General features: G+C 44.2%; 1 protein-coding gene across 1 annotated transcript in view; it reads right to left on the minus strand.

Annotated features, from left to right (window-relative positions):
• LOC311230277 (CTTNBP2 N-terminal-like protein) overlaps positions 1-11,877 on the minus strand; it is a 37,414-nt gene extending 25,537 nt beyond the window's left edge. Inside the window, exon 1 of the mRNA XM_084316500.1 lies at positions 11,784-11,877. Within this exon, the coding sequence (XP_084172626.1) occupies positions 11,784-11,822 (39 nt within the window). The 5' untranslated portion in view covers positions 11,823-11,877. The remainder of the gene's footprint in view (positions 1-11,783) is intronic.
• Positions 11,878-13,118: the final 1,241 nt, after the last annotated feature.

A 13,118-nucleotide genomic window follows, 5' to 3' on the forward strand; every position in this document is an offset into this window, starting at 1 on the left:
AATACACACAATTGTTAAGGGGATGCAGACCAGAGAAAGACGTTTGTCTAGTTTAGTAGTCAGGGTCCCCCATTTTCAATTCATAGTGACATTTATGACATAATGAATGAATGAATGAATGAATGAATGAATGAATGAATGAAAACTTTATTTAACAGATTGCAGAATGGGTACAATACAGTACGGCTCAATACATACAATTGTTAAGGGGATGCAGACCTGAGAAAGACGTTTGTCTTGTTTCCATCAGGGTCCCCCATTTTCAATTCATATAGACATTTATGACATACATAACATACATGACATTTATGGCATAGGGACATATAGGTATTTAGTACTGATACATTTGTGACATAGGCGGTATTCAAATATACAGTACTGTTACCCCTAGATCCTGACAGAGTATATACATATGATGGGGAGGGGACTGTACATTAGGAGGGGGTGGGTGGGTAGGAGGGGAATATACATACGGCGGGGAGGGAATATATACATGCGGTGGGGAGGAGACTGTCTATTAGGAGGTGGTGGGGGTTTTGGGCATTTACGGTGGCCAGTTTCGAATTGCAGCCTCCCGTAGGTGCTCTTTAAGGGCGGTTTTGAATGTGGGCAGGGATTCACATTCCTTTACAGCTTTGGGTAGGGCGTTCCACATTGTTGTGGCATAATTGCGAAACGTGTTTAGTCCCTTGTTTGAGCCGAATCTGGGTTTAACATGATTTGTTGAGCTTCCTCTGGTGTAGTGGTTGTGGTATTCACTGACCTTTGGGAAGTATTTTGACATGTACATGGGCACCCCGGTCGTATAGTGTATCTTGTAGACCAGGCCCATTGCAAGTTGCTGTACTCTGTCGTCTACTCTAAGCCATCCTAGGTTGGCAAAGTGGGCAGGGGTGAGGTGGGTTCTGGGGTTCAGGTCAAGTAGTAGTCTGACCAGTTTGTTTTGTGATGTTTGTAATTTTGTTTTAAGCGCCTTTGAGGTGCTTTGGTACCATGAGGTGCACGCATAGTCATAGTACCCTTGAATGAGTGCTCCTGCCAGAGTCCTCAGGGTATTCTTGTTTACCAGAGAGGAGATCCGGTACAAGAATCTAGTTCGTTGGTTGACTTTTTTTATTACATTGGATGCCATTTTGTCACAGGAAAGATTTGCCTCTAGGATGGAACCCAGGTAGGTAATTTCGTCTTTCCTTGTGACAATATTGTCACCCACTGTAACTGAGAAGCCGTCGGTCTTGCTGAGTTTGTTATTTGAACCGAAGAGAATGGACTGTTACCCATAGATCCTGACAGAGAGTATATGCATATGATGGGGAGGAGACTGTACATTAGGAGGGGGTGGGTGGGTGGGAGAGAAATATACATACGGTGGGGAGAGAATATATACATACGTGGGGAGGAGACTGTACATTAGGAGGGGGTGGGTGGGTGGGAGAGAAATATACATACGGTGGGGGGAGAATATATACATGCGGTGGGGAGGAGACTGTCTATTAGGAGGGGGTGGGGGTGGGGGGGTTTGGACATTTACGGTGGCCAGTTTCGAATTGCAGCCTCCCGTAGGTGCTCTTTAAGAGCGGTTTTGAATGTGGGTATGGATCTAAGAAAGAGAGCACTCCTTACAATACAACCCAGGCAAAAAAATTTGGACATTTGTCCCAAGCCCAAATCCTCTGTTCATAAAAAGGATTCAATGCTTTTACCAGGCATCATAAGCTGCTGCTAAAGCCTAGATGGATGTTAATAGCTGCAACAGTATGAACTTGATAAGTGAATACTGAGCCTCCCATTAAAATAGTTCATTTGGGCGGTTAGGTGGCCGAGCGGAGATTGCGTTCGTCACCAGCCCCGGAGCTGAGCTGGATTTGCCTGTTCGAATCCAGCTCACAGCTCCGGGGTTGTCACCAGCTTGGCTGGCCGTCTGCACTGATACAATTGGCTGTATCAGAGGGTGGGAGAAGCTGGCGGGGTGGGTCCGGGTCGTTGTAAACAGCGACTCCTACAGTTCGGTCGGGGCGCCTGCTAAGCGCGGATTGGACGTGAGGGGGATAGTGTGGTCCTCCCACACGCTACGCCCTCTCAATGAGAATCCGCGCTGCCAGGTGAAAAGAAGCGGTGATTGGCTGGACGTGTGTCGGAGGAAGCACGTGGTAGCCTCCACTCTCCCAGATGATCTGACTGTGGGGGGTAAGTGCGCAGCGACCAGGAAGGGACTGGGAATTGGCATACGACTAACATTGGGATGGGAGAAAATCGGAGGAAAATGGAGGGGGAAAAAGACCAAAAAAAAAAAAAAAAATAGTTCATTTGATTTTTCTGAGTGGCATTTGGACAAACACTTCAGCTCAATGAGGCGACCCAAGCCCAAGAGACGAGCCTATACATGTGGCCGCCAGATACAGAAAGAGATCAGATCAAATAATAACCACACTTCAGATTCCAGCACGTCCAAATTATTCCGGTTGTCATCATCCACATTATGAGCCCAGCAAACTGATAATGGATGTTTTTTGTCTTCCTCATCAAAATCCTTGTCTCCTATAGCATTTCAAAGAGTTCTCCTTCTCTGTGTCACTGTGCTAATATGTCTTCCCCTTATGCTGGGCCCCCGGAGAGAGTTGGAGTACAGGCTGTTTGAAATGCACTGTGGTCTCTTTGTAGTGTCCATGCACCCTAATCTCCCAGCTGTGTTGGGTCTACTGACAAGCCTCGCGGTGTCCGCACCTCAAACATCCACGACCGCGTTAGGACCAGGGGAACATGTGCAGGAGGCCATGCTTTTTGAAACACGATCACAGCTGTATTTTATTCCACTAATAAGCAGCGCTGGGATGCTTTTTAACAGAGAGACTTTAACTAGTGTAGGCAGAGGGTCTTTAACTAGTGTCAGCAGAGGGTCTTTAACTAGTGTAGGCAGAGGGTCTTTAACTAGTGTCGACAGAGGGTCTTTAACTAGTGTAGGCAGAGGGTCTTTAACTAGTGTAGGCAGAGGGTCTTTAACTAGTGTAGGCAGAGGGTCTTTAACTAGTGTAGGCAGAGGGTCTTTAACTAGTGTAGGCAGAGGGTCTTTAACTAGTGTAGGCAGAGGGTCTTTAACTAGTGTAGGCAGAGGGTCTTTAACTAGTGTACTAGGCAGAGGGTCTTTAACTAGTGTAGGCCGAGGGTCTTTAACTACTGTAGGCAGAGGGTCTTTAACTAGTGTAGGCCGAGGGTCTTTAACTAGTGTAGGCAGAGGGTCTTTAACTAGTGTAGGCAGAGGGTCTTTAACTAGTGTAGGCCGAGGGTCTTTAACTAGTGTAGGCAGAGGGTCTTTAACTAGTGTCGGCAGAGGGTCTTTAACTAGTGTAGGCAGAGGGTCTTTAACTAGTGTCGGCAGAGGGTCTTTAACTAGGGTACTAGGCAGAGGGTCTTTAACTAGTGTAGGCCGAGGGTCTTTAACTAGTGTAGGCAGAGGGTCTTTAACTAGTGTAGGCAGAGGGTCTTTAACTACTGTAGGCAGAGGGTCTTTAACTAGTGTAGGCAGAGGGTCTTTAACTACTGTAGGCAGAGGGTCTTTAACTAGTGTAGGCAGAGGGCCTTTAACTAGTGTAGGCAGAGGGTCTTTAACTAGTGTAGGCAGAGGGTCTTTAACTAGTGTAGGCCGAGGGTCTTTAACTACTGTAGGCAGAGGGTCTTTAACTAGTGTAGGCAGAGGGCCTTTAACTAGTGTAGGCAGAGGGCCTTTAACTAGTGTAGGCAGAGGGCCTTTAACTAGTGTAGGCAGAGGGTCTTTAACTAGTGTAGGCAGAGGGTCTTTAACTAGTGTAGGCAGAGGGTCTTTAACTAGTGTAGGCAGAGGGTCTTTAACTAGTGTAGGCAGAGGGTCTTTAACTAGTGTCGGCAGAGGGTCTTTAACTAGTGTAGGCAGAGGGTCTTTAACTAGTGTCGGCAGAGGGCCTTTAACTAGTGTAGGCAGAGGGTCTTTAACTAGTGTAGGCAGAGGGTCTTTAACTAGTGTAGGCAGAGGGTCTTTAACTAGTGTAGGCAGAGGGTCTTTAACTAGTGTAGGCAGAGGGTCTTTAACTAGTGTAGGCAGAGGGTCTTTAACTACTGTAGGCAGAGGGTCTTTAACTAGTGTAGGCAGAGGGTCTTTAACTAGTGTAGGCAGAGGGTCTTTAACTAGTGTAGGCAGAGGGTCTTTAACTAGTGTAGGCAGAGGGTCTTTAACTAGTGTAGGCAGAGGGTCTTTAACTAGTGTAGGCAGAGGGTCTTTAACTAGTGTCGGCAGAGGGTCTTTAACTAGTGTAGGCAGAGGGTCTTTAACTAGTGTCGGCAGAGGGTCTTTAACTAGGGTACTAGGCAGAGGGTCTTTAACTAGTGTAGGCCGAGGGTCTTTAACTAGTGTAGGCAGAGGGTCTTTAACTAGTGTAGGCAGAGGGTCTTTAACTAGTGTACTAGGCAGAGGGTATTTAACTAGTGTAGGCCGAGGGTCTTTAACTACTGTAGGCAGAGGGTCTTTAACTAGTGTAGGCAGAGGGTCTTTAACTAGTGTAGGCAGAGGGTCTTTAACTAGTGTAGGCAGAGGGTCTTTAACTAGTGTAGGCAGAGGGTCTTTAACTAGTGTAGGCAGAGGGTCTTTAACTAGTGTAGGCAGAGGGTCTTTAACTAGTGTCGGCAGAGGGTCTTTAACTAGTGTAGGCAGAGGGTCTTTAACTAGTGTCGGCAGAGGGTCTTTAACTAGGGTACTAGGCAGAGGGTCTTTAACTAGTGTAGGCCGAGGGTCTTTAACTAGTGTAGGCCGAGGGTCTTTAACTAGTGTAGGCAGAGGGTCTTTAACTAGTGTAGGCAGAGGGTCTTTAACTAGTGTAGGCAGAGGGTCTTTAACTACTGTAGGCCGAGGGTCTTTAACTACTGTAGGCAGAGGGTCTTTAACTAGTGTAGGCAGAGGGTCTTTAACTAGTGTAGGCAGAGGGTCTTTAACTAGTGTAGGCAGAGGGTCTTTAACTAGTGTAGGCAGAGGGTCTTTAACTAGTGTAGGCAGAGGGTCTTTAACTAGTGTAGGCAGAGGGTCTTTAACTAGTGTAGGCAGAGGGTCTTTAACTAGTGTAGGCAGAGGGTCTTTAACTAGTGTAGGCAGAGGGTCTTTAACTAGTGTAGGCAGAGGGTCTTTAACTAGTGTAGGCAGAGGGTCTTTAACTAGTGTAGGCAGAGGGTCTTTAACTAGTGTAGGCAGAGGGCCTTTAACTAGTGTAGGCAGAGGGCCTTTAACTAGTGTAGGCAGAGGGTCTTTAACTAGTGTAGGCAGAGGGTATTTAACTAGTGTAGGCAGAGGGTCTTTAACTAGTGTAGGCAGAGGGTCTTTAACTAGTGTAGGCAGAGGGTCTTTAACTACTGTAGGCAGAGGGTCTTTAACTAGTGTAGGCAGAGGGTCTTTAACTAGTGTAGGCAGAGGGTCTTTAATAGAGCCATATGAAATCCGCGATCACGGAATCGCGGACGGAATCGCGGAATTGAGCAATAAAAATGGAATTACCTGTTAAACGTGGAATATTGCAGAATTTGCCATAATTTGGACTGTAATTCCGTTTTCGGGATAACGGTGGAACGTTTGGTGCAAAGCAAACATGACCGGGACGCTAAAGCGTGTTACACCGCGCGCGTCACTTCCACACTGCTTCACAACAACACAGCAATGTCCAAGCGTGTAGCTGCTCCGGTATTAACAGCATCCAAAAAGCTACGAAATACCACACTAAACCCTAAATTCAGAGCAGAGCAGTATCCGAATGATTTTTATGCCTCCGGCGATAAGTTGTTTTGTAAATATTGTCAACATACTGTGATTGGACCCGCAAAAATACGTGCGATGATCATTTGGTCTCGAAAGGGCATGTCAAAAACAAGGGGAAACACCGTGCTTCCCAAAACACTATAGATGGAAATGATAGCTTCTAGAAGTTCTAGCTAAATCTGGTGCACCCATCCATTTGTTTAATGCAAACGATTGTCATTATACACTGCCCTTTATAATCTAAATAAACTTAAATAGCTATGAAACGTTACAGTACATAGGACTATAGATGGAAATGATAGCTTCTTGCTAAATCTGGTGCACTCATCCATTTGTTTAATGCAAACGATTGTCATTATACACTGCCCTTTATAATCTAAATAAACTTAAATAGCTATGAAACGTTACAGTACATAGGACTATAGATGGAAATTATAGCTTCTTGCTAAATCTGGTGCACTCATCCATTTGTTTAATGCAAACGATTGTCATTATACACTGCCCTTTACAATCTAAATAAACTTAAATAGCTATGAAACGTTACAGTACATAGGACTATAGATGGAAATGATAGCTTCTTGCTAAATCTAGTGCACCCATCCATTTGTTTAATGCAAACGATTGTCATTATACACCGTCCTTTATAATCGAAATAAACTAAACTAAAGGTGCCTAAATTATGCATTACTATATTTCATCACAATATAATAGATATAGCTAGGTTACTGACGTTGTCATTGTGATAATGTCAGTAGTAGCTAGCTGTATCTATTGTTTACACTTGAAATATGTATTTTTATTTTGTCACAATATTAATTGAAAAATATTGTGTAAAATTGAACTGTGTTTCTGAGTTGCAGCACTTAAAAACATTAAAAAAGACTGTTATATCTTATTGAATTGTGGACATTTATTCATTCCCACTTATTAGACACAATTTCTGATGGTAAAATGAGCGTAAAAAGCAAAATACAGAATTCTGCAATATTAAAACGGAAAAAACGGAATTTGGGAAAAAATAAAATGGAATTTGGAAAATAATAAAACGGATTTCATATGGCTCTAGTCTTTAACTAGTGTAGGCAGAGGGCCTTTAACTACTGTAGGGCAGAGGGTCTGTAGATGGAACTCCACTCCACTGCTGAAATGGAGAGATGATCTCAGCGCTAAAACAGTTACAAACAATCTGTTAAGATGTCGTTTCGGTCTAAACACCAGAGCCGTTCTGTGTCACGTGCCCCGGCTTCTGCGTCCTCCCTCTACTCTACGTTTGTTGGGGTTGTGATCCGTGCTTTAACTAGCCGTCGTCTTCGGCGCAGGCCTACGCTGGATTCTGCTTGGAGCTCTCAGTCTGCGGTGGCCACAAGTTTCCACATCATGCAGTCATCTGGAGGGGTTGGTTTGGTTACATAATGAGAGATGGGAGCTGTGTGTGGATTTCATATCTGAGCCGTAGCTACTGGACCCTACTCTTTCCCACACAGGCATCTGTGATAACATCAACAACCCGAGAGCTCTGAATGTGAACGCCTCTTCGACGCTGGCACAGAAATGGTTGAGACGGGCGAGACGTTGATTTTTCTTAATTATGATCAAAACGCCATTTGCGTGTAGTGAACAGTTACAGTGACGCAACCACAACAGACAAGGAAATGAGATTAATGTGGGATCGCCAAAAGATTTTCCTTCCTCAAAATCTTTTCTATAGCCGTATCCCTGTAGTGTAGTAGCCTTCTCACAGAAATGAGACATTCAGTGCTCTGCCTTTAGTGCCTTTACCACCAGCATCCATGGTTTGTGGCCTGACCACATGGGTAAACGCTAATTAAAATACAGCACACACACCTCCCTTGGTTTAGCTTTACAGGCTTGCTGCTAATTTCACTACTGTAATCACTGTGTGAGAGTGTGTGTGTGTGTGCTGTGTTGTTAGCACGCCAGGGCCAGAGTAGGCCTACATGAATGTGTGTCATCGTCACGCTCGTTAAGACCTTCCTCATTGATGGATGATGCAGTTAAACCTGTGTCTCCACTACGAACACCTGGACGAGCCCAAACCACTACAGCTACGCCTGGGTTCTGTTTGCAGACTTCACCTCAGCTTTCAACGCCATCGTAACGGAGCTGCTCCACAGCAAACTAGCCGAACTCTGCTTTCCATTAAGTCATTGGATCTCTGACTTCCTTCCAGATTGTTCGACTAGGCCCGTACCACTCCTGTGCCGCCTCCCCTGCTGTACTCACTGTACATTAATGGCCGTGCTGACAATGAACCCTCCATCAAGTTGTTTTTAAGGGGAATTCCACTCTAGGTCTCTCTTGTATTTATTTACCATCGTTTTTACTACAGAGTAAAATTTGCTCACAGCTAGCTACATATCGTCAGACCAGAGAAATAGCCCTAAACTACTGTGCGTGCATGCTCCAGCTTCCAGCTTTACGAAGGACCACACCGCGGGTGTCTGACAAAGTTGCCACTCCTACCAGACACACTCAAGGAGAGGAAGGGGTGAGTATTTACTTCTGGTTACTCTGTTACCTAGTGAGAGAGAGTGGAAAGCTGATTGAGAGAGATGATCGAAGTATCGGGAAATTCAAATGACCCACCCATTTTGAGTGAGGGTTAAGCCATGATGGGTCATTATGATGTCAAATACTAAATTAGCATGATAATTACAATTCTGTGGCCAATGTTTCTGAGCAGAGATCACTTTGGCCACATAAGAGAGAATTAATCAGTTATGCCTCAATCTGGTAAATGAGTTTTATGTTGCTTTAGCTGTGGTATTTCCGCTTTAAGGTGGCAGAAAACACCCTAGTAGTGGGCAAAGCCGTTTCTTGCTGTATGCAGACTTGCGGTTGCATAGGGCCCCCGAAGTTGCCATTTTTGCCTTTTTTAATAAAAAAAAATTTATGACCAGTCTCTCACTCTCGTGCGTTGAGTCAAAGCACCTATATGCTCAAGGAAAAATATTTATAATATACTGTATATATATCCTGTAGGGATGTAACAAATAATTTACAAACATTTTACCGATAGGCTACTGCTTATGACCGCAAGTGGGCGTTTCTTTATAATAAAAAACAAAACAAAAAACTAAGTAGCTTACTGACAAAGATGTAGTTGCATTTTCAAACTTTATTTAACTTTAACTTTATCTTAAATAGTTCCATTTAAATTTCAATATTGTAACTCCGAAATTTAAGGGGGGAAAAAATCACGGATCTAGCCTCTTTTCCTCTTAAAGTGAACCAGATTGATGCATTTAAATGTTAAATACATGCCCACCTTAGAGGGTTTGGAATCCCCCCACCATAGTTTCACAAGATAGGGGCCCCCAAACAACATTTTGCATAGGGCCCCCAAAAATCTAGAAACGGCCCTGGTAGTGGGCCTCATCACCAACAATGATGAAAGAGGGCCCAGCTGGCGTCTTGATGCTGGATGCTCAAAAGACAGTGGAGATGAGAAGAGACAGTCTGCTCGCTCCCCCTGGAAATGAATGTGTCAGCTTTGGAACTGTTTGAGTCATTTAAGTGCCTGTGGGCCACCATATCCAACTCCCTCAAAAGGGACGACAACATCGCCGCAATAACGAACATTTTTAAAAGCCCAACAGAGGATGTACTTTTTGAAACAACTCAACAAGCTGAACATCTCCCCTCGTATCCTGGTTCAGTTCTACAGAGCGATCATTGAAATCACCATCACTACCTCCATTACTGGCTGGTTCCCCTCAGTCTCCTCCAGGACCAGGCTGCAGTGTGTGATCCACTTGGCTGAGAAGATCACATCTATCATCATATCAGTTACACCCTGAGAGACTAAAGGAGGGCTGGTGGTAAGTTTGCTTCCGACCAGACACACCCTGGTCACCACCTCTTCACTAAACTCCCCTCTGGCAGGAGATGGAGGACCGTACGCACCAGAACCGCCCCTCTGGCAGGAGATGGAGAGCTGTACGCACCAGAACCGCCCCTCTGGCAGGAGATGGAGGACCGTACGCACCAGAACCTCCCCTCTGGCAGGAGATGGAGGACCGTACGCACCAGAACCTCCCCTCTGGCAGGAGATGGAGAGCTGTACGCACCAGAACCTCCCCTCTGGCAGGAGATGGAGAGCTGTACGCACCAGAACCTCCTGCCACCAGGACAGCTTCTTCCTGGAGGCCATCCGCCTACTCAACAAGGGCTCCTGACTGAACATAATGTGTAATATGATGCTCTGCGGAGCCACAAGGAATGCGTGATTTAACACCTTTTAATGACGTCAATAATGTGATTCCGATTTGACGGTAATATCATGGTACCCTCATACAATACCATGCTACTTTTTTGTACAGGCTATTTCACATAATCCCTGAGTGAGATGCCCTAAACTTGAAAGAACACACACCAAGCCATAGAATGGGAAGTCCAAATATTCCCACACATTCTCTTAGCTTCACTTCCTATGACGAGAGGCTTGTGTGTATAATCCCCTTATCCCTGTTTGTTTTAAGCCTAGTCAGCCATGTGTCTTTAGCTTGCAACATTGTAAACTCATTAAAAACACTTAACAGCATGCCCTAACCACAGATACTACCCTGTATACGGCCATGTGCACCCAGATTACGAGTTTATGCAAGTTCCTTTCTCCAACTAACAGCACTAGGGCTGCCCGACCCCCTCATACTTCTATTAACAGATCGGTTTGGTCTTAGTTGACCAAGAATCTGTTAGTCGGTTTTTTTCCATAGTGAATGAGTTATTTCTAAACAGTACAATTATGTAAAAATGTCCCTATAGCCTAAACATTTTCCTTATAATTCTGTCCCTAATAAATCTCACTGGCGCTGTCCATGAAGACCTTAAGCCATTAGCATGCCACTTGATGGCCAATGTTATGCATAGTGGTCTTCAAAGCCCTCCCCTTGGCAGTGTGAATGTCACGCTGCACCCACTTGGCTACACAGGACAGTTATGCCTACTGTAATGTCTGTGGAACGGTATAGGCCATTACAGATGGTAATTAATTTGTTTCAACACTATGTAGCATATCAAACTGCACAGCAACATTCAAATTGTAGGATCATTTCAACGTGCTCTTCTAGACCACCCTTGTTGCAAACAGTTGCAAACAGGCAGTGCAACGTCAAAACAAACCCCTCCTTCAGTCACTGCATGTAGACAAATGTCACGGGCTATAAAACCCCTTTTACAATGCTATGAGGGGACACCAGGGGGACCAGGTAGGATACAGGTCAGTCAGATCTCATCTACTTCCTTATAGCCTACTGTTAATCACAACGGGTGACCACAGTGTATGTATGCATACAGTATGCCTGGATTACAGCCTCCAACTTGTTATGTGATCCTAACAATAACAACAACAACAACAACAACAACAACAACAACAACAGCAACAACAACAACGAAGAAAAACACCACTACCAGTTACAGAATTGCATCATGATCAACAAACAAAAGCAAACAAACAAACAAAACAAAATATTAACAAAAAAAGTTACAGAAAACAACCACAAGTTCTTCCAGTGTTACAATAGTTTAACTAAGATAACAACAAAACATAACAGAGAGACCACATGTGAATGTGTTTTTTTAGGCTAGACTATACCCAAATGTATCTCCGTCCGATTGGAATTGGAATCCCACATTAAGATGCGCAGTATATAAACATATTTATTTAACAGCCAAAAGGTTTCAGAACAGAAGATGACATACCCTGTATCCTCAGCATGTAACTTTGAGTAGTTTTGTCTGTGAAAATGCGTCAAGTGTGGACAAATCACGATGTAAGAAAATACTTCAAAGAAAAACTATTTAAACATCACTTTGCATCATTCAGGCAATTCCAGTAGAAGTAGATGGATTTTTTTTGTCAGGCCTACAACAGCCTTACTACATATATATATATTAGATCAAAAAGTGGATGAACAACGATACAACTATGCAGATTAGATGATCGGGCTTTGCATAGCTAACATAGAAACAACATGTGCAAAACATTTACCTTCATATGTCCTTCTGAAGTCTTCATACACTCCAACATGAACTTTTCTTCTGTCAGATAATTTGCTTGACTTGATTCGCTTCTTCAGATCCCGACACAGCGGAACAAATGGGCTGGCCTGTATTGTAACTGACACGTGATTCAGCCAGTAGTTAAGGCCGACCCTGAAGCATTGACCAATGACAGACTTGCCTCGGCCAAAAGGGCTGGGAAAGGAGGTTGTCCCGTCTGGTGGATTTTGGATGGATTTCTTTGTTTAGGTTTTTTTCTCAATCCCTGCTCTTACTAAAGAATTTCTCAGTGGCAAGGCAGGCTTGCATTCCTTGCTTTATTCGATTGAATTGCTAGACAGAATGCTAGTGAGCAGTTCTGAAAAAAGCTCAATCGCTTGCAATTCACGTCTAATCTTTTAACCTATTCAATGAACAGAGAGTTTGTATGATTTTGTTCCTCCCCTGCCTGCCTACTAACACCCACTACAAGTATCACTTCATAATACACATTAGACCTATAATTCGCAACCTCCATATCCCTCTCTTTCTTAACGTTGTCTGTGACACTGCAGCCTGGTGGCATAATCACAGTACGTGAGCTGCTCGAATAGTCTACACTGCAGCTTAGTTATTGGAAGCAGTAGGCATTTCTACTGGCAACTCAACTCAATCATAGAAGAAAACACCAATACGCACATAATGGAGTAAACTAGTAAAGGCGTCTGAGAGCTGTGGTGTCCTCCGTGTCTGGGGAATTGAAAGACGTCATCATTCCTATACCCAGTGTCACTGAGACAGAACAAAGAGCTTAGAAACAAAAGCAGGTGCAGGTATTGACTTGCCCTGTTGTTTCCCCTCAGAAACGCAGGTAGTGAGTCCTCACACCTTCCTTGGCATTACTCAGCACTGCAGCAGCAGTTTGATGGCTATGCAGCATAGCCTATGCTGATGACAGCTATCTCACAAGATTGCCTGAATTATTTTTCAGTTATGATTAATTGAAAATGGGGGACCCTGATGTAAACAAGACGAAAGTCTTTCTCTGGTCTGCATCCCCTTAACAATTGTATGTATTGAGCTGTACTGTACTGTATCCATTCTGCAATCTGTTAATAAAGTTTTCAATCAATCAATCACACACACACGCACGCACACAACTCTGTCAGTCCTTTGTGCCAGTAGCCAACAGGCTCCACAACCATGGGCTGGCTAGGTATGGTCGTGAGGTCACACCTTCCCACAGTGTTGCCTGCAGACCATCTACTCCATCTATGGGGAGTCAGATATCCAAAATATAAAACAGATATAGAGCACTGGATATATAACAAACCCACCCCCACCA

The sequence above is a fragment of the Notolepis coatsorum genome, assembly GCF_963971535.1.
Source record: "Notolepis coatsorum genome assembly, chromosome: 6".
In the NCBI taxonomy this organism is placed as follows: Eukaryota; Metazoa; Chordata; class Actinopteri; order Aulopiformes; family Paralepididae; genus Notolepis; species Notolepis coatsorum.